Consider the following 25,846-nt stretch of genomic DNA (forward strand, 5'->3'; position numbering starts at 1 on the left):
TTTATATGTATAGGTAAATATTAAACATAACACAAGAAGCTATATCTATCTACTGTTGTTTTTTTAATATAGAAATGTATGCATTTCAAAGGTGTTTTGTAATTGTCTTATTCCTTGGTAAATCTACATACCTGTACATTCCAACACTTAATTACTGTATACTGTATGATCACTATTACTATTTTGCTTCTTAAACAACCTGTTTCATATATTAATATGGATAGGTTTTAGAATTTTAAGAGGCTTATACAGTTTGAAACATGTAATAATGGTTTGATTAATGGTCTTTTGTCAAATTACTTGAAAATCAATTCAATTGAGCCAAGAACATCTTATTTTCTCCACTGTTTCTGCACACATTTGGCAATTATTTCAGAGCTGGAGGCTTCACAGAAGCTGAGATAAATCCATTCTCATTACTGTTTGTATAAATACAATTTCACTTATTCTTAACAAAATCAATGCCTTTTATAAATAGTTACATTTCATGATGGTTGCTCATATTATGTGGGTGTACATTTTTTAGCTTCTGTGCTGCATCTGCATCACTCCACAGTATTAATACTATAGGAATGCTCAAGGAAAATAGTTTTACTGGAAGCATGGTGGCTAGCACTTCTGCCTCATAGCTTTGGGTTGTAGGTTTGATTTCAGACAGGGTTTCCATCCATTTACTAACCATCTCTTCCAATTCAGGGTCATGGAGGAATCAGATCCTATTCCAGCAAGCAATGGACACAATGCAGACTACTTCCTGGACAGGACACAGAGCAGACACAAAGATATAGCCACACACACACATAAACCGTACACCTTTTGAAGGGTCAATTTTCCAGTTTTCCAAAAGCCAATTAACCAGTATGTTTTCAGACTGTGAGAAGAAACCGGAGTAATCGGAGGAAACCCACCCAAACATGGGGAGAACATACATATTCCATACAAATAGCACTCAAGAATGATCCCAGGCCACCAGCGCTGTGAGGCAGCAATGGGTCTGTATATTCATCCTTATTCATTCAACTGTATGCCCGTTCAGGGTTTCTCTGGATTCCCCTGGTTTTCTCCTACTTCCAAAGGACAGACTAGCTAGGTTTGATTGGCTAATTTATAATGCCCCTTTCTTTGTTATTATGATGCAGACCGGTGTCCCTTCTAAGGTAGAGAGTAGTTGTGAGGTCTGACGTCTGCTTTGTGCCCTGTGTTTCTGGGGTAAGCTAAAGCTAAAGCTTATAATAACACTCAGCAGGATAATTGGCTTGCTGATGAAAGATGGCTAAAGGGTTGTAATAACTTAAAACATGAGATTATAAGAAAGGTTACAAATTACAGGTTGCTAGTATCTCACTGAATCCCGGGAATCCTGTGCAATGCATTTTTGAGAAACCAACCTTTGTGTAAGAAATCATTTTCTCAATCCAAAACAATGCTTGCTAGAAAAGCAGGTATTTATTGATTTTGTAATAGTTTTGTTTATATTGAATGTTTGTCAGAGGTACTGTACTTATTTTGTTTCACAGTCACAGTGGAGACCTTTGTAAGAAGGGTTACTTAACTAATCATTTTTCCTCATTTATATACTGTAACTCTGGCCATCCTCTCTCATGCATCACGTCTTTCTTTGTTCTATTCTAATTCATCTTGCATTGTCTTCCCTTTTCATAACTCTTCTTGGGGTTACTCCGTTAAATGGGCAGAAGGCACTGCACTGGACTTTACAAGCTGCACTCTAGTTCTTTTATAGAGGTTATTATATCAAAAAAAAAGGTTGAAGGAGACACATGTAATGCCGGTGTTAAATGAACCCTGAACAAGTGCAATAAATGGTTCATCCCTCAGGCTGCCTTAAAAATTCCCAACACATAACCATATAATGATCTATAGACATAGAAGACGTACTGTACAGTATTTGTTCATGACTTGTAATACCTTGTTGAGAACAATGCTAGATTATACTACACAGATTGATTAATTTTAAAGTTCTCTCTGCTTTCTGGATTCTGCAGTGAATTAAACAAAAAAGTCCCAACTGTTTGGATACAATATATTGAATTGGACATCTCACCTTCTTCTTGAAACCATATACTGTACCATTAGCACAGCCTTCAGATACTGGAATATACAGTAAAATAGTTAATTGTATCCACAATAATCTGTGATGTAGGGAGAAAAATTGTATTCTCAAACACACTGGTGAATATTGATCTAGCTACAACTAACAACACCGGTCTTGCCAAATGATCATTTTATGCTACAGTAGAAAAACATTATCAACATTCCCTGTTGTTTTTCATGGATGGACTTACTGAAAAAATGTCAGCATAAGGTTTTTTTTACATATTACATATATTGAATCCCCAAAGATAATGGCCATAATCTTGTCATTTGAGGTCAATGTGTCTAATGTCTTTGTGGGTGTACATCCTGGGTGTTGATAGTGCACTGACCCTGTCTTGGTTTCAACATCCTTGTGGTGAACCCATGTTACGTCAACGGGAGAGACAAGAGAGACAAACTTCTCTGGGTCAGTCTGAAAAATTTCTAGCAGCTCTTTTGAGTGGGTTCATGTAGTGCTACTCTTAAGAACACACATCTGGCAGAAACTGACATGCTAAGATGTTCATGAATTTCAATACCTCAGAATCAAATTCCAAACCCTTTGAATGTTCTGCAACATTGTTTTTTAGACCAATAATTATGCTTTTCAGTGATCAGTATCAACCAGACCTAGTTTCATCTTCAACTGATTTTTGCTATATTGATACTCTTTGGGTATCCTTGCAGAATGATGAGGACAGCTTCCCCTAACACAGCAGCCACGCAACCATAGATTGTATTTCTAGTGCATTCTTCCCTGCAAAATGTGATGACTGCAAACTAGTGAAGCTCATGTTCATTATTCAATTATGCTGCTTAGAACAGAGTCACCTTTGTCAAACACAGGAGGTGATAAAACAAATGAAATTAGACAGAAAGTCTAAATATATATATGACCAGATTATTTTAAAAGTGATTCTTGCTCCTGTGTAGAGCTTCTACAGAAAGTTGCTAATTTGCACAGCTCATAATTGAGAATTAATTAGTTTAACGCCTCCTGGTGCCACTGACTGCACCACAACAACTTTTTTCTCATTCTTCACAGCTGAGATCCTAAAGAGGACTATAACACCAGTATCTACTTTTGGTTTTGGAAAACAGAAAGGTTCCGTCCATATCTTAAAAAAGCTCTCTTAATCCTGCTATCAGAATAAAGAGATGAATTTCATTTAGACATAGCAACAGGTTGGAGACTAAAATACCTTGGTGAGCTAACAATGAATATCAGTATGCTTAGGAATCCAAACCTCTCTCTTTGGCCCTTGGCCTTCTATTATTATATGAAAGAGAAAGGATTTGAACTCAAATTTCTACAGGCCAGAGTACAGATACCTCCTGAATAAGAGGTTCTGCCAGCTAATACATTGCATGCTGTATCTCAGTAAAATAAAATAAAAGGTTATTTAACCCTTAAATCGTACTGTACAGCACATCCATTTGTATTTGTGTATTTCTATTAGTGTTATAAGTAGAAATTATATTTATACCATTTACAGTATATGAATAAAAATACATTTAGAGTATAACATAACAAAAAATGGCTTAGCTGGTATTTACAGGTAAGTTTATAAAATCTAAGCAGTGAAGGATATACAGTAACAAGATATAACATAACTCTATTAAAACACATTACTGTAATAAAGAAATACAGTGCAAGAAGTGCAGGGTATTTGCTGTGTGTTTACTCGCAGCACATACTGTACATTGTAGGATTAATGTACAATACAATATACAATATGCAATACAAATTACAAGCACAAAAGGTACTTGTAATTTGATCTTTTGTAATGGATAATTTCAGGTAACATAGAAAGGCAGAAAAGCAGATTGTATAATTCTATGTGTGCAATGTTAATATAAACAGCATCTTTGAGAGGACATTTTTGGGGTTTGGCTCATTCAAGCCACATTTACTATCTGGAGTGTGTTAGTCAAGATCCATTGGATATTAAGAGCTTTCCTATTACTCAGAGCTCTGCTGCACACCTAAGGGAATTAAATGACTTCTGCAATGAGACTTCATGTCATTCTTAGCATCTATTTTGAGATTCTCTTCGACTTGGAATCAAGGATGAAATGTTTTGACAGTCCTACAAATGACACATCAATACATTCTACGATATGCAAGATAGAATTTTATTACAAGAAGATGAATTTCCATCTTAATTGATTAAGTATTATTCTTAAATGTCACAATACTACAGTTAGTATTTCTATCAGGACATTTTCCCCAAATATAACACATTGAACTGAAGGATAAAATATGATGCTACTGTATATTCTGAAAGTCTTTCCCGAAATAATGACAGTAGACCTATTCTCTTCCAAAAAATATCTATTATGATAACAAAACTAGAAATGCACACGAATAATACTTTCGTCACTATTGCAAACACTAATAAAAGGAGTTGTGAGTTACTGTATGTTCAACAAAGAAATGTCAATAGCATTTGTTCATTGGGTAACTTGGACTAGTTACACTTCATTATAGTTACAAATAAAATTTTCTTAAAACCATATGGGACAGGTAATGCAGGGTACATTTTGGCAGAATGTTTCCATGGTAATGATATTATTTTTCTTTTGTATTGTTTTTCAGAAATTTCAATCATGCTACCATCTGACTGTATTAACATTTGTTTTCTTTGAAGATATCATCAAAGGTAATTTTTGTTCTGAGTAGCTTATGACATTTTCATTGCCTTTTTCAGATTTTAACTGTTGCCATGGGAGCAGAGTACCCTCAGTTTTTTTTTTTTCGTACAGTGCAAGAGAAGTGGATACTTTGGAAAAAACTTTATGATTGAGATTTGATCTGTGCATTTGCTTAATGGAACATCTACTGTATATGTTTGGCTGTGACTAAAGAGACACTGCTATGAAAATGAAAACTAAAAAGTATTTGTTGTCTTAACCACACATCCAAAATGCAAAATTTACACTGTATACATTAGATTTTACCTGAAAACCCCTTGAACCAAAAAGAAGACAAGTATCGTATATCTGTCTTATCATAATTACAGGCTTTCCTTTGCTTACTAATTACAGTAATGGGCCTGGATAGTTTTTTTTATTTCCTGTACAGTACTTACAGTACAGCTTCGAGTTGTGTTCTGTTGTACCCCTTATTAATATGTTGTGAAGAATGTAGAAAAAAATATTTGAATGTTTGGTTGCACTGTATATTTCTTAGTGCAGTTAATGCAAGAAAAACAGCAACAACATTTTTTGTCTATAACACTAGATAAATACATAGAGTATATAAACAAAGTGATCAAGCGGGCACAGATTTTTAAAGCTAGTGGATGGTAACAAACAACATCTGTTTTGAGAGCTACAATCCCAGCTGTGTTTTTGAGAGAGATTGCCTTCATCTCAATCAAGCACAGCAGAGGATATTTTTCCAAGTAGAAAGATAAACAGAAGTGTGTAAAACCATGACAATTAACAAGTTACCCATTATAAAAAATAGGTAAGTGGATTTAATTTCTTGCAGAACACAGTTCAAGGAGCTACCAGATACTTCCTCTGCAATTATCCCATGGGGTCATCTGTAGGGTAATCCAAGCATTCACCAAGAGGGACACAGAGGACAGGGGGCAGATTCTGACCTTCATTTACCAAATCCCCCAATATTAAATAAAATAAATGAACAAATTGTTCTTATCCTTCCAGCTGTGTGAAATCGGACAAGCAGGGTATCTTAACTGGGTCTAAGTAAATACGTCCATGTTTGCAGTTCACATACTAGCTTGTTCATCTTGCTTAGATTGTGATAGAAGCCAAGATGAAAAACACATTTATTTTCACTGTGTTATTTTTCAGTTTATACGTACTATTTAAGCCATGTGGTAGATGTGATTCTCAGAAACTCTACAGCACCAAAACTAGCTACACGAAAAAGACTTTAATATAAAGGTAACAGGCCAGGGTCAGTGCAAAGTGTAGTTACAGTTAACATTCATCTTCAGCATAACGATGAGAGCACTACAACACACACAATGGGAGACAAGACAGCCAGATGAGCTCCAAATTCAAGCACACAGGTTTGGCCAATTCTTCTACAAAGCTCATGCTTTTCAGACAATAAGTCAATGGGCCAGAGGTTGCCCTGCAATAAATCTGGTATTTTTCCTTTGATCAAGTCCACTGCCAAAATGTTCTCTGTTAATGAACAATAGTACTTTTGTCAGAGATAGTTTTCCATTGTCTTTTAAAAAACCGCATTTGCTGATGTTCATTTTAATAAAAGGACTTTTGTCCTCCAAAGTACAGATTTTTGGTTTCAGTGTAACAAGATTTTTCTGGACATTAATTCTCTATTTACATTTTGAACATTTCTGATAGACCCATTGAAATGGATTCATAGCCTTCCCAAACCCAGTAAATTCAAATGCACATGTTCCTCATTATGCAGCTTAGCACACTTACACTACGGGGGGATGAGAGATTAGCAACAGAATGAGTATTGAGGTGCTGTAGCAGAGCTGTGAGGGAAAGCTCTCATGACACCTGCTGGTGTGCTGTACCTCAGTATTTATAGCAACATTGCCACTCACTTATCATCAGAACGTTGTGCTCCGTTCTTAAAAATATACGTAAAGTACAGTATATTAGAATTCTGTGTAATGCTCAGTGTTAATAGTTTTACTGGGACTAGTATTAGCAGACTTCTGTTCTAATTTGTACATTTGTGCCTCTACAACAATTACACCTAATTTCTAGGGAATACAACACCCAAGAAATAAGCAAATTGAAAGATTTATTGAGTGGTTTAGTCACAGTAAATCTGGTTTTACTTGCTCAGCCAAGGGCTGGCCTCCAGGCCATAGGACAAGGAGACGGGACCCCTCATGCAGAGTGAGGAGTGACCATGGGGCAGCTGCAAAGGTGGACTAGTGGTGGATGAGGGGTGCAAAAGACCTATGCAAAGGACAAAAGCGCATTATGTATAGTACACTAATGTTTTAGGTGAAGAAATGATGTCAGGGTTGATTACGAATTACTGACAGCTGAGGTTGAACTTGGCAGTTGTCATCCTTCTCAAACTTTTTAACAATTCCATTTCAGTTTGCCCTCATTAGCAAGGGTTTTATCATGTCAGCAGACCTCTTTTGCTGTCCTTTTTATGCAATTAATTTGAAGGTTTGGAAGAGAAGAGAACTGAAGAGAAATGAAGAGAACTATGTGATTGCTCAGACAAAGACTAATAAGTAAGTTCAACAATTTATTTATTTTAAATTTTCAGTATTTACCGATTCATTCCTGATTTGAAATTTCTCTGCTCTTGGGTTGCTTGCAGACTGAATTCTTGGCAATATCATTATAGTAATCATTACTGCCACCACCCTATGTTATTTCTTAGCAAATACACAAAACCACTGTTCTCTCAGAATTCTAAAAAGATAAATGAAAATTATACTATTTCATCTTAAAGAGTATTAAAAAGCAAAACACATTTGTTCATCTTTAATAATGCACACACTACATATTTTACTTGCTAGAAAAATGCTAACATTTTTGTTACAGTCTGGTATTTGATTATAAATAAGAACGTGTACATGCTTAGAAACGTTTCTCTCTGAACCAAAAGAAATATTCAATCTACAGTAAAAGTCATGAAGGTACCAAATGTCAAAAATATTTTTGTCCATCAAAACTGACCATTAAAATGTTTATGAGGATGAGTTATCTTATTATGAATGTAAGTTTATGAAAGATAATCAAAAATTGAAAATAATGTTATTTTATTAAAAAAAAACATAAGTTCTTACTCTTGTTTCTGTCTTCTTATTGTTAAAAATAATTATCATATTGCCTTTAGTCATATATTAAAAACATCTACCTTTTGGTTGCAGTCTTTTGAAAAGCACTCTTGGAAACTACAGTACAGTATGTTATAATAGATTCATACCTTCGCGTTTCTTCTGAAGACAAAATAGTCCTAAGGGAGAAATAAATGCTAGTAACCTTGAAGTCTAATGAAACCTCAGGAGATTATATATTTTGCACTAAAATTAATTCTATAATTCAAGAGTATATTATTACAATATGCCCCAAAGCTAACCTACACTAACTGCTAATTTTAATAAGTTAAAAAACATTAGCGTCAACACATCCAATGGTCACTGTTACAGAAGACTAACTCTATGCAATATGCAGGAAGGTATTATGGCAATAAACATTTTATTTTGGACAGTTTAAATGCACTTATGCTAATTTAATTCAATTACTTTAGAAATGCGTTTCCTATGTTGAACACATTCTGTGTGGTTACAATTGTATTTATTCACTATTTTCCTGAAGTTTTGTCTGTTTGTAGTCACTTACAATATCAATTAAAATCTATGCATTCAATTTGTATAAAAGTAGAAGGTGAGGTAAATTATTTTGACTGTTCATTGATGAATATGACTGACATTACTGGCAGCAGAGCTCTCAGTATGATAAGATCTTGAGAGTCACAATAACAAAAATCAGTTCTTTTCACTCCTCTGTTTTTCTAGAAATGATGGTGAGATAATGAAGATGCCTGAACTGTTGTCAGAACAGGAAATACTCTTTGTACAACTCCCAAGAGCATATATAAGAGAATATATTAGACTTTACATTCCCCAGCTATGACTGATTTTATCAAACGTCTTTATGATAATGTAATTTTTTTCTTGCGGAGATATGTTCACTTTTACAGAATCGCTTCTTGAACCTAGTCTTCTGAGACCTTATACAAGCCGGGTTTTTCTTTCAGCCAGTGACCTTTGTAAATATTTATTTAGATTCTGTCTCTATCTACCACAGAAAATGGTGGGAATCGGTTCACTTCACAGGGGTCTTTAATCATATGCTCGGCATTAAACCCATTCAGAAAAAGGACAAGGTTAAACAAACAACATTGCTACTAGGCATATTTATTATGTCAATTTGGTTTAATTTGATTTTAAACTGGCAAGAAACGGAGGGATGAAAACAACGGTTTCACCTAGTCCGCGTTTTCATTCTTATATTTATTTTAATTCAGCATTTTAACTTTCTTCCTCACAAGTTTCATACCAGTTCTCTACCATCCAATTGTTATTCAATCTGTCTTACTACTGCGCTCACTTTCTGACCTCGGGAAGCTTGAAACAAACACAGCACAGTGTCCTCTGAGGCCGACTCATCAAGGCAATCGACTCTTCTCCTTTCTTTTTTATACAGCAGTGTGGACTGCATAGAGGCAGAGCTCGAGTGTCAGCCACAAGAATCTCCACCTGGACTTAAGGGCCTCTAGTCACTCGCAATTGATGCAGGGAGGCCAGAAAAGTATCCCACCCTGTCAGCTCCACCCAAATTCAAAACCAGTAAAACTTTCAGTTACTGAGTACCACCAATAAGATTCCCAGCCATGGCTACACTGGACTAAATTCAGATTAATCTGGTTCCACACTGTGCTGGAAGTGGACAGATATATGGTATGAAACGCTCTATAACATGGACACTAAGATTATTTAGCCGATTTTGCATAGTTTGAAACTGCCTTAACAATTTGTGGTTTATGTGACTGATATGAACAAGGCCCTTGTTGAATTTGTTTTGAGAGAAAGCAAACTGTCAATTCCTTATGCTCTGCAGATTACCTGTAAACCTCACTGCGGTGATTGTCTGGTCCTGGTCCTGGAGGGCTGGTGAGTCTTTTTCCATTCTAGCTCAGCTTTTAACAACCTACAGGTACATCTGCTCCTTATTACTTTAGCTGGACCATTTTAACAACCTCTCAAGTGCTGGTGCTTTAAAGAAGCCTAGATAACTTGCAGACAAACTAGCCCTCCAAGATCAAAATTTGATATCCCTGCTAAACAGTGTAAAATTGGTGGAACCTTGGATGAATAAATTTACTGTAGTTTTGTTGAATAAGTCAGAGATACAACATATGGAGCAGTTTACAGTCCTATTTTTTTTCTGGTGATTAAATGTCTTCTTTGAAACAAATCAAATATTTGGAAAGGAACAAGTAATAGGTTTATTCCATGCTGAAAAAATAGGAAAGAAAACACAATGTTTTGGCAGTGGAGCCTTCTTCAGGTTTGGAAAGTACTATTTGCATTATCCATTAACAGAAATACAGTAAATGGAGGGGAAATGATAAAAAATAACACTTTCAGGGCTGAGCTACAACTTGTGCAGCCTCTGTACTGTCTAGTCTACATGAACATTTGCAGTAGTAAGGCAAATTAGAAAGACTGCATGCTTTAATATTGCTAGCTGTGGATAAAAGCATGATGAAGGAACAAATTGTAGACTGGACATACAGGATATTCTTTTTTATAAACAGATAGAGGGATAAACCGAAAGATACAGCTTAATTGTAAAATAAGAAAATGCCAGTCACAAAGATACAATTACATACTGTACAGTAGCTTCAGTTTTATCTTTTACTTTGCTCCTCACAATTTTGATCTTCAAAGTTTTCAAGAAAGTGCTTTCTTTCTATTCCATTCCCAGAACTTCAATGCAAGAAACACTTCTGAGTTGTTCAAAATTCTTAGAGGCTTGTATTATAATTTACAGAGAGCCCCTGCAGTGACCTCCTGAAACCTAATTTTGTATCTGTAACTCATAAACCTCTTCTGAGATTACACCTCATGCCACCACCATGGTTATTAACCTCTACCGAAGCTAGGGACCAAATATAAGAACCGAGAAAATGATCCATGATTGAAGTAAATTACTTCTAGTTTCCTTTAAAGCAACACTAAGTTCTCTGGTAGTTATAATAAAACAATTCAATAAGTAACTTAAAGGTTTTCTCTTTCTTATAATGTAAAGATTGCCACGTAGCAGCGCGCTACAACGTACATACAGTAGTAATGTTTGCTAAAATTATTTGAACTCGTCTAACAGAAATTTCTCGATTTTTACATACAGTGCAGTATACTAAAAAAAAAACGTTTCAAACCACCCATTATGTCAAGTAAATAATTAAAAATGGTAAACAAAGAGGCAAACTTGGACAGTTACAAAATGTTTAAGCGTGGGAACATAAATCACTCTGTCCACCTTCCACATAGAAAATAATAGAAGGGGAGACATCTAGCAGAATTTTCCTTATTCACTTATGTTACATTTGTAATTATTTCAAGCCTCTGTATTGTAGAGCGCTTCAGAATCATTAGACGACTTCAAACGTGAATTGCACGGTGAATTGCACCTTTATGTAAATGTAAAAGAAGACTATACAGTATATGCATTATTAAACAGGATAAACATCTGTTTCTCTGGTGATGTAGTGAATCACGGCTGTGCAAACATTCGCGAGCAGGTTTTTGCTGAGAGCCCAAATCAAGAATGTCAAACGTTCTTCTCAATCACAGCAGCCAATGGTAGGAATGTCTGGGTTTTGTTTAAAGTCTGTTGGCTCAGTACGTACAGTCCAGTTCTTCACTCGATGTCTTGGAGACAGCGGCGTTACCCTGCGCTTTGCTATTTCCCTGAACCCTGTGAATTGCACTCTGTTAAGTAAACACTGCTGAGTCGCTGATCATCACACGCTCTCCACCAACATATCAGTACAATTCTCCTGGAATGGGGGGGCCGGGTGGGGGGGGTCGGATTTTGTGTCCGTTCATTCCAGGATGGGTTTACCATCAGCAGCGAATACAGCCTTTTCTTATGCAAAGTGAATCTGGTCTGTGAAATTGACAAGTTTTGTCAATTTCGGGAGTTGGGAGGAGGTCTTTTTAAAGCTTTTTTCCCTTGACTGCATGAAAAGATTGCTGCTACAAAATACCAAGGATGGGAATACATCGGCACATACTGCTTTTGCAGTGTCTTATCTCGACTTTTGTGATACACGCTTTTGCTTTTTCCGAGGAAACCGCAGATAAAACAGTGAAATCGGACGGATATTGCAGTAGGATTTTAAGGGCTCAGGGTACAAGAAGAGAAGGCTATAACGAATTTCGTCTGAGAGTAGAAGGAGATCCTGAATTATACCAACCTGGAAGCACCTATAGAGGTATGTAATCATTTCTAAGTGTTATTCTGAATCCGTTACTCGGATGCTTAGCCATTTACTGTCTTTACTGAGATGCCTAGTGTTACAAAAGACATACAAAAGAAAAGAGGTCTGGAGCACAACGTTAAGTATGTCGTTCCATGGTGATTTGACAAATAGCTACTTGTTATTAGGTGTATATAATTTGAAGTTGGCCAAGTTTTTGCAAGTTTCCTTTTCCACTGCATTCGGCGACATCTCAGACCTGGGTGATGGGCTATTACAGTTTAAGAAATCTGTTGCAGCAGGACATTTAACCTTTCTTCTATAAGCAAACACAATTTTGATTAACCAGAGAAACTTTGTTAGTGGGCTATGAAGTCCGTCCGTCCGAAATAATGTAAGCGAGGAATAAGCGCGTCTTTCCCTAATTGCGTAATCTAGATCTAAAAGTTAAACTGTATTGATGCGTCGATATCAGAAGTATAAACCTTACATTTAGAGCAGAGGAGGACAGTTTCGGAAAGTGCCATTTTCAGCCTTTACTTTATGGTAACACAGTGTCTCTGTGAAAGATACGGTATTATATTAAAACTGTACATTATTTATTTTTAAAACATGTTTAACCACAAGACAAACCCCTCCAAAACATATCAAATTGCAAAATACTCATTTCCAGAGTATCGTTTACAGATTCCGCGAACTCAGACGACCTGACCTTGCTTAAAAAGTGTTCGCGTATAAAAGTTTAATCCTGAAATGTGATGAAACAATCATTTTATTGTTATTCGTACTCAGAGTTAAATAGTGAAAGTAACAGAGGGAACAGTAACTAACCGATTTGTGCAGGTGTAATAGAAGAACGTTAACACTTTTTTTCAGCTTTGGGGGAGTAATGGGTTAAATAAGTGCCGATTATTTTATCTACAGTAAAGCTGATAAAAAAGAATATACTGTGCAAATGTATTTAAAGTTCTACACACAATTAATTACTTGAATTAAGTTCAGAGTACAAATCACAAGACTGTTGAGTCATCATTCATACACATCAATCCTAAAAGTAGGAATCTGACAACAGTTTAATCTAAAAATGTGGTTTAACAAAGGTACTGTAAATCTTGTAAGGATTCTTCTATGTATTTCCCGCAAGAATCGATGACCAAACCGTCTCTGAAGTATTAGAGAAGCCTTTCATGCTCCTCGAAAATGTTTTACGGACATGGAGAATGAGCATGTTTTCATGTTTCTTAAATGTTTTCTCCTGTCAGATGCGACTTTCCATTGTGAAAATGTTAAACTTTGCGAAAAAGGTCGTACAGGTTTCAGCCATATCTTAAAATTGATCATTTTATTGAAGTGACAACAAGGTGGATATTGGAATATGTTCTGTTTTACTTTAGAATGTGCTCCTACTGCTGTTCCTAGTACTTGTCATCAAATTATTTTTCATAGTCAAATGAAGAAAAAATAGAGTATTGCAATACTGCATTGCTACTGTAGGTAAAGTGATTTGCCTGGTTTATAACAGCACCGAATGGACAAATCATGTGGGAAAACGGCTACATTGTTTGATAGATGAATTCTGAAAAAAACTTTGCTTAATCGTCTGTTGATTTAGTAGAGAAAGAAGAATGTGCATATGAATACAGTATTTCCACAGAAAATGTTTGTCTTATTTCTAAACTAAACTTATTTCTAAACACAAACATGTCCATTTATTTTATTATTTCAATGATTTTGATCAATGAACTACCAAATTGTTTTAATTTTCACTGCACATACAGTACATGTCTGTCAATGTTCAGAAACATGTCTCAAACTGTTAGCTCTAACTGGGCACCAAAGTGTACGAAATTATCCCAAGTACAGTAGAGTTGAGCAGATGTATTGCAGAAAAAAAAACTATTTTATCAAATATAATCATGCCCGGTGTTCTAAATAAATAAAAGAATGATGGTGTAAAACAGACTAAAAGAGATTCTATTTATGTATCCTATTTCTAATTATGGTATTTCATATAGAGCTCATTCATAGTACTGTAATTGGATATTAGAACACAGTTTGTAGCGCCACACTGATGACCAAATTACATTGTGTCAGTATTGTAAAATGTCATTTTCAATATTGAGAAGTACTGTATGAGTAACCTCTAACAGATTAGCTTTTAAAGGAGCCATGCTGCTGTCTATATTTAGCACCCCTTTATTTTTTTGAAATGCACCTACAGTAACAAGTTCACTTGCTTTGCTTGCAGTTTTTTGCTTGTTGAGCTCCCCTCTATGACCCATATTCCACTGACTTTCTTCAATTGCTATTTCTAGTGACTTTGTACGCATCCAGCCCTTCTTACTTCAGAGGCTTTACTCTCATTGCTTTGAAAGAGGGAAAAGATGGTGACAAAGACGAGGATTATGCTGGAAATTTTCAGGTAAGATAGGTTGGCTTGTTCAATATTTACTAAAATTGGCTGTAAAAGAAAATGGATTAATGTAAAATAACAGTGTATTATTTTTTATAAATACAGTAATATTTATATATATATAAATATAGGTTGAAAATATTTTTTGTTTATATCCATGTCTGGCAATACATGCGTTTATTCTGGGAATATCTGTAGCAATAGCAAAATATGAGTGTTCAGTAGTAATACTGTACTTTGTGTTGAAGATTCCAGTTTTTTCACTGTTCATCCTAGGAAAGCCTGTTGAAGCTTAATAGGTTTATATCCACTGACTGGTCAAGCCGTGAGGTTGTGATCCCACGACTTCTTGGAATCAGGGGTGTGATTTGACAGTCACAACTGTTGCTCTGCCTGAGAACTGTAATTTCTACTTCATAATACTAGACTTTCCAAATGGAACTTTTGCCTCTCAGTGTGAGTGGTCTTATTAGTGAGCCTTTCTTATTAAAATTATGGAGACGGGAACTCCAGTTCATTTCGCCTATGCAATGAAAAGAGGCCTTGGCACAGCCTTATCATTAGGTATGAACATCATTGAACACGTGCTATTCTCAATCCATCTCTATGAAATTAGTAGAAAATGTCTCTGTTACCTAGTAAAAAATCTGGTTCTCCTTCATAAAGATTCTCAGCTGCAATCTGGCAGACAGGGATGCTGACCTTGTCCACACGATATGTGTGTTTCTGTATTTTATAAGGCAATGACTGGCATAAAAAATGCCCTATTTTTCCAATTTCCTATAGCACTCCTGCAGTGGGCCTGGTAGTGCATTGTGTGAAAGGAAACTACAGTAAAGTTAAGCTATAAGAGGATCTTCATTATTATATTTAAATGAAAACCTTAAACTTGCATTTTATAAAACTGCAGATCTTTGGTTCTTTTTCCAGTGTTTCTTATTTGTCCATGCTGGGAATTAGCATTTTTATACAGACCTGGGTGCAATGTGGTTTCAAGAAAAATCTTGCTGCAGTTAATGCTGACTTCATTGCGTCCAGGTGCATACTGTTTATATCTAAAGCAGCCTGCAAGCCGTCAGCCACACCTGGCTGTGCGGGCGTCTGCACCATCTGCTGCTGTGCAGGAGAAGGCTTCAGCATTGAATTTGTTCAGTTTAGAAGAAAGAACAAAAAAATAATTTCCATAAACTGTGTTTTGGTTTCAACAGTAATGCTTCTCTGCTTCTCTTTTGTCAAACTATATTTTCCGTTCTTTCATGTGGGATTTAAGGGAGTATGATTTCTTTCAGTACCATTCCCTTAATTCTTATATCTATTATCTCCCAATACGTTCTTACTTGTTACATTTCAAACTCTTCTGAACACAGTGACAGACATCAAGTAGCACAAGAGTGAATTTGCCCATTTTTTCTCTAAATCTTGCATTTCAAAATACAAGCTTGGCTGAGCTCAGTCCTAGCTGAACGACCCTTACAGTACCTCCGAAGATATGTGCTAGCTGCAGTGGGAAAATACCTCCACATCCTGTAGTATCTCTTATGAATTCTGTCTGGCACTTTTGTTGTGAATCAAAACTTTTGGAAGATAAAATTAAGAATAAATAAGCAAACGTCATGGTCACCACACAATTATTTTGATTGGATTTAGACAAAAATCTCCCTCTGTCAAAACAATGTTTGGTAGTCAAGAGAGGGTGTTTAGTCCCTTGAAATATACCATTTGCAAGCTGCCTGCACAGAAGATACAATATACTGTATGTACTGTAATTGTTTCTTGAAAGAATTCTGAGTTTTTGATTGCAACATACCACTAAAATACTCTGCTGATGTTAAGTTGGGCAAAAATGCTTTCTATCTTACGATCAGCATGTTTTATTTTACCCACTACCCTCTTGTCTTTCTTTGTCTTAATCTATGCACCATTTACAGTAGGAGAATACAACCTTTACTATCAACCAAGGAAAGCAATCAACTTCTTGCATTCAAAATGCTTTTGCAATACTAGTTCAAGTGGAGTCGTGGGTAAACATCCAGTTGATTCCTTCAGGGTCACAGGTTGTGTTAGCATAATATATGGCAAAGCAGGATCCGTATTATAATTTATTGGGAGGCTATAGTACTTAAAGAGTCATTATAACACATTACAATTACACAATTCATGACTATACCTTTCTGGATTGCCATTTTCTGCAATTACTTTGAGTAATGATTTTCATTCCGTGGTAGACATGACTTGAAATCTGACAAGGTAACAGAGAATAAAGGTCAAGTTCCTAGAGCATAGTAATGTGTGCTTGATGTCACTTTAGCAAAAAAACTGTCAGCAATTCTGTCAAGCGTGCTCTTCAACTATTAACCTGTGTGTAGCTCCTTAAGCCATCTTCAGTACTAATGGTAAGTGATTTGTTAAGACTTCAGCTATCACCTGTAAAGCTTTATTTTTGCTTCACAGCAAAAAGTGATGGCTGAAATGTTTTGACATTGAAATAGTTTGTAATGCTCCAAAAAGGTTATGTAAAAAGCACCATTTGTGAAATAGTTTGGCAGATTTTTTGTGGTTTGCCTTCAATTATTTAATATATTTGTGAGCAGTATTCAGAACTTCACAGTTAAACACTTACCATATGACTTTCAAGTGGTTGATCCAGCTAAGACAGTAGTATGGAGGGCAGCTAAAGTCCTGTAATCTATAAAAGTTAGTTTGAAAGGAGCTGTCAATTGTCTCTGGCCTCAATTTCTCAAGAAATAGCACTAACAGCCAGGGAACACCAGGGGTGACTGGATTTGAACATGCCAAACATCCCCAGCTTGACACACAAGAGTGATTCCTAGTGGGATGCTTAAATGCATCTGTCCTCCATTCAATGTCCTGTCTTGGTGCTTTCAGGCTGGTGTGTCATCAGCGCAGAGTTTGGATCTTGAATGTATTTTCTTTTTTTCTGCAATGCTGATACATAAGTTGTAGCAGTGGGCAAAGCTGATTACGAGTAACTGAGTCTGAGTAGGTACACCATCAGAGCAGCTTGCCCAGAGCACAGGTTGAGCTCTGTGATAAAATACCACTAAATTGGAGCATAAGGCTCCAGTACACTATATTCCCTGCTGTATAAGTGGGTGCTCTTCAGATTAACGTTGTTAATTAAAATCTGTCCTCAATTGACATCTTTTTTAAATAAAGGATTAAGGCAACAGAAACCTTGTGAGAAAATTGGCAGAATGATGCTTCCAGCTCTATGTACTGTATTGTGAAATAATGTCATTTCCTTTTAATGTCACGATAGACTGCCAAGACCAGTGTGTTGCTTTGTTCATTCTGAGCTATATCTTTCAGAACAAGGGATTTCTTTCACTTTTTTCTTTTTCTACTAGACATTGCAGTGTTCATTCCATTTCTACTAGTTTGGGCTTGAGCCCTAAGGGTTAAAGTATGACCTTCATCTAGGTTGAACTGCTTTTTGCATAACTTTCCTTGGTTTTCTCATTGAAACAGAAACTCAGCATGAAAAACCATGTATTTTCATTTTCTCTATAGTATCATGATGGTGTCTGAAGTGCACATCAGTCCTTTTTTGTAATTTTGCATTGTTGATATTTAGTACCATTCTGGAGTTTTCTTTGAAAAATTAATTTCATTCTGGCATGTCTGTGTCTAAATTAAATGTCAGTGGTGAAAAAAAGAAAAAATAAATAACCACAGGAATTGACTGCTAGACCTAAGAGGTCAATACATCCAAAAATAACAATTTCTGTCTTATGGAACATATACAAATGTAATGACTTTGCCATCAACTACCTCATTAATTGCCTTATTGGTTAATGTAATACTTTTTACCAGGCTTAGGTGACCGTGTTTAATACAATATTTTAGAATGACTTGTACTTTCAATTCTAACGTTTGTGTTTAAAACTCTGACATGTTATCTGTGGGCTTGAATATTTTAAGCTGTTAGCGCCTAAGCAATTTTGTGTAGGAGACATCTTGCTGAAAGTGCAGCAGACCTCAACACATTCTAAGCACCCTAATGGTGTGATTTCCTTCTCTAATCATGCTATCCAGTGCTGATTATTGTGCATCCAGATAGCATGCATTCAGATGGTATCACTGAAGAGAAACAAAATTCCTTCAGCTGCCAGGGATTAGAAATCCCTCTCAGTTACGACTGAATAATTTAGTGTTTTAAAAAAAGCACCACAACCTTTTGCAGCTGAGCTGTAGCATCTGTGTTTCTGTGTCACCTGGGAGAGAACTGCTATTAGAACATAAACACTCGCTTGATCGAGACCTCCTGTTTTTTCTTGCTCCACTCGGGCTTCTTGTGAGCTGTTTGTGATGTTTTTTAGTCATGTTTGCATGCCAGAAGGAAGAAAAAATGCTCCAAATTTATTGTCCTTTCTCTGTTGGTTTTGGCTGCCGTTCAGTGCTGATATGATAGTAGTTTTGCAAGAGCTGTTTTGAAAAAGAGTAAATGTAGCCCTACCTTATGCTCAGTAATTGAAGAGGAGTGCCCTCCTCTCATTTGTAACCTTTCATATGTCCTGATGTCCTGAGGTCCTGGTCTCGATTGGAAATCTTTAAAAAAATAATTAAAAAACAGACTTGGCAATAGTTTTTTTGTTTTTAACTGCTCCTTTTTTCTTGGTATTTGTCAATTCTTTTTTTAACTTGGCTCACTGTTACAACCTTTGTACCTGCAAAGATGAAGACAGCAGGCACGTCTTGTGCCCACAAGGAGAGTTGAAGCACCATTGGCTGAGCTGAGACATTGGCTCGAGGATAGATGGTGCTCTCACCCATAATGCTTCACACTTGCAGGTGCTTGGAAAACCACATGAATGGCTGCCATTCTATTCTGACAAACCAGACATACTCTGGCGAGCTCACAGCCTCACCCAGTCCTGGCGGCACTGTGTACTGCTACCAAAAACATCCCATCCACAGATGGCTAATGGCTCAGCCCAGCTTCAAACATGCAGTATGTGGAACAGAAAACCCATCCTGCTTTACAAATGAACATCTTCACTGACTGTGCCACTGGGGAACCACAGCTGGAATATGTTTAATGACAAGAAGACTGAATTCTTGGATCCACATTCAGTGTAGAATATTAACATACTTAAATTAATTTAAATGTTAGCACTTTTGCATTGCGAATATACAGTAGTATCACTTCACTCTTTGCACTGTGTATTTGGATAAATGCTATCTATTATAATAATAATGTTTCTTTATTAGCCCTATACAATTTCTTGCATTAGGAATTTGTCTTTTCGCATACCCCAGCTTTTCTCCATGGAGACACAGACACACAGACAGGGAGAGAAGCTTGGGGTCAGAGCGCAGGGTCAGCCATTGTACGGCGCCCCTGGAGCAGTTGGGGTTAAGGGCCTTGCTCAGGGGCCCAATGGAGTAGGATTCCTCTGCCAGCTGTGGGATTTGAACCGGCAACCTTCCAGTCACAGGCGCCGATCCTGAGCCACAGAGCCACCGCTCTGCCCTCAATGTGTATCTATTTAGAGACCATATAGACCATATTTACAGACCTATTTACAGACCATATATTGAACTTTTTTTATGAATATTAAATATTGTTATGACAACAAAGAGATGCAGGAAATAACTATGTTTGATAAATTGTATGAATGGGAAAATAGCAGAATACTACATTCATTGAATAGAAAGTGAATATGAATGTTAAAAGAAATGCTATGGTTGTGAGAGATGTGAGAAAAGACATGAGTAAAGGGAATAGTTAAAAGCCCTGTAAGAATCCTGATCTTAATTGAGATTTTTTTTCTTTTGCAATAATCAGAAGAAAGAACATTTATGCAAGTAATGTGCAGATTTACATTTTTGTTTTTACAGTCTTGAAGATGGTTAAAATGGAATCTTAATGTTGAGTAGATGCAGCTGGCATTTGCTCGATAATGCCAGAGATTACTGGGGAAGAATTACTGGTGTTCATCACAGCTGTATTTTACTATGATCCCTTGAGCATTTAGAATAGAGAAAGAGGCCAAGATATTTTTAAAAATCTCCTCATTTTAAGCTAAAGTTTATTTGTGTTTTGGGAAACAGCACTCTAGTTCAGAACCGGGTCACATCCATGTCGTTTAATTTAAATTAACAGTAAATATACAATAAAAGGGGCTAAATTATTTTATTCCCCGAACTAAAGAATTTAGGCAATTCATTTAAATTTACAGTATTTTCTTAGATAGCATTTACTGGATATCTACTTTGCAATATTTGTTAAGAGAATTTCTGTGCTAGATGTATTCATTTGCTTAAGAAATGACAAATTCTATTGACTTATTTTCCTGGATTAGATAAATTATTGACTGTACTGGCATACTGTATTCAGCTTGCCAATCAAAAAGCAACATTTAACAACTTTATAGAATTTACATTTCCTTAATGCTCTTCTGAGTTCTGAAATCCACAAAAAATAAAAGGAACCCAAACAATTAGTGGGCTGTCTCATCATTTGTTCTTCCTTCTTCAGTCTAAAAGCTTTCTCTCGGTAAGGCCCTACTTCAATTACAGCAGGAAACTGTGATTATTTAATTGAAAAACCACACAAAAAAACAACAACAAATCTGTGTCCTTTGACATGACAGAAATAATGTTAAAAAAACTAAAACACACAGGTGGAATGTTTTAACATTTGTAATTGCGAACTTATTAAGTTTAAATACAGAATTGTTTTTAAATAGCTGCGAGACACAATCTTTGTGAATAATCTTTGGCTCTGTACTAAAAAAGGAAATTCAAATGACTGATTGTGTCATGTGAAATAAACCTTTTTCTTTTCCAAAAATAAGAAAAAACAAATGATGTAACAGGAACTCTAAAAGTCTTTGAACAATATTTTGAAAACCGAGCACAAGGAAAATGAAATCTGGTTTCATTGCAATTTCTTCCCCAGTGTTTTCCTCAGAGGTCTATTTCCTTCCTCAGATAATTACTGTAGTTGTAACCTATTGTTGTGTCATTGGAAGATAATAAGCTCACAAGACATATCAAAAATAGGATGAACATTATTGTTTTCTTTTATTGCTTCCTCGTTTTTTTAATTCCCATTTGTACCATTTGTAGTCTTCCACTTTGTACAACCTGATACAAAAATCTTGAGTAGCAAAAAGTGATTTGGTCCAATACAGGTCTTGCTGATAAATTGCTATTGGCGTTCTCTGCTCTGCACTAATGTGTGAGATTCACAGCTCTAATAAAGTTTTAATTTAAATATATCTTCCAGTGTATGGCTGTAAAACATGATATTGATTCTATCACAGTAAACTGTTGGCCCATGTCAAAGGTGGTAATGATTGCAGGAGGTTTATGGTTCAGATAGAAACTTGTCAATTTGCTTCCTTAATATCCATGAATTATTACAATTGTTGAACCAAGGAACACATGCATAAATATACCTTATAGTACATATAGATTTTTGGTGTAAATGTAAAACAATAAACATTTGAGAAGACGAATGTACTCACTTTCAGTTCATTGAATCATATTTTTCATAAAAGAAGTGGATTATTGTGAAATGAAACGCGCTATATTTTCCCCAGTATTTTTGTGTATTTTAAGTTCAGCCACAGTGCTTAAACAAAATAGAAAAAATAAATGCACCAGGACGTTTGAACATAAACAATGCATTTTATATTCACATGCCATGTAAAAGTTTTTTTTTTAATTTCTATGGGTCTTTATATTTTGCAGATCATAGATGAGGAAGACACACAATTTATGACGAACTGCCCCCCTGCAGTTACTGAAAGCACTCCAAGGAGAAGGACAAGGATACAGGTTTTCTGGACAGCACCCCCTGCTGGCAGTGGCTGTGTCATTCTGAAGTAGGCAATCATAGTTGGGACCATTTCATTTTTTTATTTTTTATTCTGATTGCAGAGCTGTCGAATTGTCTTTCTGTCAATTCCTGGAAACTGGCAGATATTAGTGTGCCTTTTAAGAAGTGCAAGAAATAACACTCTACAGTAAGGCAGAATTGACAGTGATGACAGTGGTCTAGAGTAAAGTGCACAAGGGAGTAGAGGGAAAATGCTTCTTTTGTACTGTATGTCTTTGCATATCACTTATGTGTGTGTGCACGTTGCTTTTGTGTATCTTTGCATAACATTTGTCTGTGGGTGTGTTTCAGCATGTGCGTTGGTTGCTTTTGTGTGTCTTTCTGTGAGTTTCAAAAAGTGTGTTGGTTTACCTGATGTTAGCAGAGGATAAATTACTGTATATTGTGCACTGACGTTCTAGAGTACAGCAGCTTGTTAGTCATGTGTATCTCCCAATATTTTGTTAAAAGACAAATATGTCCTAGGAGTTTGTCCGATTAGGATTTTACTAAACTACATACAGTACACGTTTTGGTTTCTTTACTCTTGAGGCCAGCAGTTAAGTTCTGTTCTCAAGATGTCCTTGCAATTCTAGCCATGTAATTAATTGTCAACCATCATTGTGGCAGGTCCAGCAGACAGAGTTTTAATTTTCTTTTCTCACTTTTTCTCAAATTCCCCATTTTTTTCATTTTTATAGAAAGGGTTTATCATATTTTGTCATACATATTGTAGGAGGTCTCTTCATTGTCTTAGTACTGTATGTGCAGTTTACTTTTATGCTTCCTTTGGTGCTCTTAAATAACTGTAGTGAGGTTGCTACAGTATCTGCATTATTATTTGTTGAGATAGAAATAATATATGTATATGAGATTGACATGTTGCGTGCATTCAATTGGGTTGAAAAACCATCCGTCAGTATTGGTTTTCTCACTTTTATAATGTGCAATAATCCTGGAGCCCTCTAGAAGTAAATGTCTGCTGTGGAAAAATGTACTGGAGGTAACTCTCCAGTCATCTTATATACTATCAGGAGCTGGGCTGAACAACAGTTACTAGTCTGAGCAGATTCAACAGGATTTTGCAGTGAAGAGTACAGATGTCAATCTGTTTAAATGCTAATCTGAACATTCTGATATCTTAATAGGGTTTTACACTGCCTCATACCTTAAGAAAACAAGTAGCAGGATATAGAAAATAATGAATTAAATACAAAGACCTGAAATGTGAAATTCCACCGTTGTTCAATATCTAAACGATTTTTTGCAAGAATATTAAAATCTCGTGTTAAAAGTTGTAAATATTTAAAACAGTTAGTGAACCGAGCATTGTCTATATAATGCTCAGATACACAAAGAGGTTGTGACCTATACTGCATTTTAATCCTGGCATTATTAAAGCACTCAATACAGCTGTCACTTTTCTCCCTTTAGTTATTTTAGACCTTTCCTGTGGTGTCATGATATGTGAAAGATTGTGGGTTTCAGCTTGAAAAGGGTTTGAATTTTTATTAATGTACATTATTATGTGGTTGTCAAGATGAGTGATGGGAGTCCTGACAAATGACAAACTTCCTTTCTCTCCATCTGGCTGTGTTTGAACTCAAGTTTGCTGTCTCCAATTCAGCAGTTCTACAAAGAATTTCTATTCAGCTGGACCCCTCAGTCTTTGAAAGCAAGACTGCAGTATTTAAGTCAGCTAAATGATAAAGTCATTTGTAAGTTGTTGGTTTTAACTTATGTATGTATTGATCTGTTGTACCTATTTCTATTGGATAACAAATATTTTCAATGGCACTCATTGTGAGACTTTTAGCAGTAACCTGTCCCACTTGCTGCATTAACAGTGATTTTCTAAGGTTAAACTTTTAATTTATATTTTTCCAATCAAATGTTAAAGGAAATTTTTGAAAATATTTTAACTACTACTATTACCATCAAACATTTGAATAGTTTGAGATAATGTTAACTGTGAAAAAAAAACATTGAAACTGTTATTGTATTAAAAGAATGACATATGTATAATTCTGCTGTTTAGTTCTTGTTCTCATGCAGCAAGTATGAAATAATTTCCTGTAATTTAGTTCATGTATAACTCAGCTTTCGTTTTTCTTTGTTCTACTACAATGGTAAACTGCATACTCAGACTGCAGAGAGACAGAGTGGGAAACATATTTTCTGCCTCCAAAGTGGAAAAAAGGAGTGTCTAAACATGGGAAGTTTAATTACAGGGCAGCAGGCATACTTAGCCTCTATACGTTTCCTTTAGCTGTGTGAACACTGAAAAGCTGGAAAGAAATACAATCAAATTCTTATTAAAGGACTTCCAGTGGTCTGGCACAGGTGTGTCTTAGAACTAGCATGCAATTGTTTTACAATAAGATGGAAAATAGCAGAGTAAAGACAAAAAGGAGCTAGAAAAAAACATCCTTGAATTTGGGTGTATATTCATATTGTTCCAATGGATGGGAAGGGCATTATTACTATATTTTAAGAGCTGGCAAATTATCTCATTGAGTTGTTTCTTGAAGATAGTCAAGTTATCACCATTCAACACTGGCTGGGTATCTTATTCTTGACTCCCACGGCCCTTTGTATAAAGCAGTCTTTACCACACATCTGTAATCTACTATGGTTAAGAGCCACCCAACAATAAACTCTTGCTAAAAGATCAGGCATAATTAGCAAGAGTGTGCGGAGCCAATTCTGCTAGTTTTTTTTAGGTTAAATGTGGATAAATAGGACATACGTAAACCCTCAGAATGGAAACTGTTCAAATCAGACAAACATTTAATCAACTTGACAAGCCAGAAAACATTAAAGAAGAAATGTAAGGGCAAAAATAAAATCACAGGGATATTCTCTTCCTCAAGTGTTTTTAACCAATGTATTAAAATTAGTATATGGGATTTTTCAAAGCCTGGATTAACTACGGGGGAGGTGCTGTATGAATTACTGTATGTGTGCTAGTTAAAGAAAAAAAATACTTTTGATTTGTACAGTATATATATTCCCTTATGGACCATATATTCAGATTTTATCCATTTTATGAAAAACTGTTGGTGTTGGAGTCATTTCCTCATAAGACTGTTCATAGCAAGACTGTGTACAGTATATGCGTGGGTGTGTAGGGGTGTGTGTATGTTTTTCAATCCAAACATACTCAGTGCCTGAGGAACACTAAATTAGAGAGATTAATATAACTTATAATTTATACAGCAAAGGTGCTCATTTACTGTACAGAAGAGCAAGATGTATGAAAATAAACTGAATGCAGATTAATTTAAGTGCATTAAGTTATGAGAAATACGGATGCAGATTGGAGTTCCATGTTTGCATTTTTGAAGTATGGATCTCCTTAAGGATTCATCATCTAGCACTTTTATCATTAAAATCATAATGGAGTACTCTTGGAATCCTACCAGTATCAGGCTTCTGAATTTACAGATCAGTACTAGTTTATGCTCGTTGCTGGGGGAAGAAAAAAAATGTTACTCACAAAATATTCATA

At 35.8% G+C, this 25,846-nt stretch overlaps 1 protein-coding gene across 1 annotated transcript in view; it reads left to right on the plus strand.

The window, feature by feature from the left end:
• Positions 1-11,495: 11,495 nt before the first annotated feature.
• Positions 11,496-25,846, plus strand: part of spon1b (spondin 1b) — a 97,058-nt gene continuing 82,707 nt past the window's right edge. Inside the window, exons 1-3 of the mRNA XM_015338335.2 lie at positions 11,496-12,088; positions 14,389-14,495; positions 22,209-22,342. Of these exons, the coding sequence (XP_015193821.2) occupies positions 11,866-12,088; positions 14,389-14,495; positions 22,209-22,342 (464 nt within the window). The 5' untranslated portion in view covers positions 11,496-11,865. The remainder of the gene's footprint in view (positions 12,089-14,388; positions 14,496-22,208; positions 22,343-25,846) is intronic.

Source organism: Lepisosteus oculatus, chromosome 21 (genome assembly GCF_040954835.1).
Source record: "Lepisosteus oculatus isolate fLepOcu1 chromosome 21, fLepOcu1.hap2, whole genome shotgun sequence".
Taxonomy (NCBI): Eukaryota; Metazoa; Chordata; class Actinopteri; order Semionotiformes; family Lepisosteidae; genus Lepisosteus; species Lepisosteus oculatus.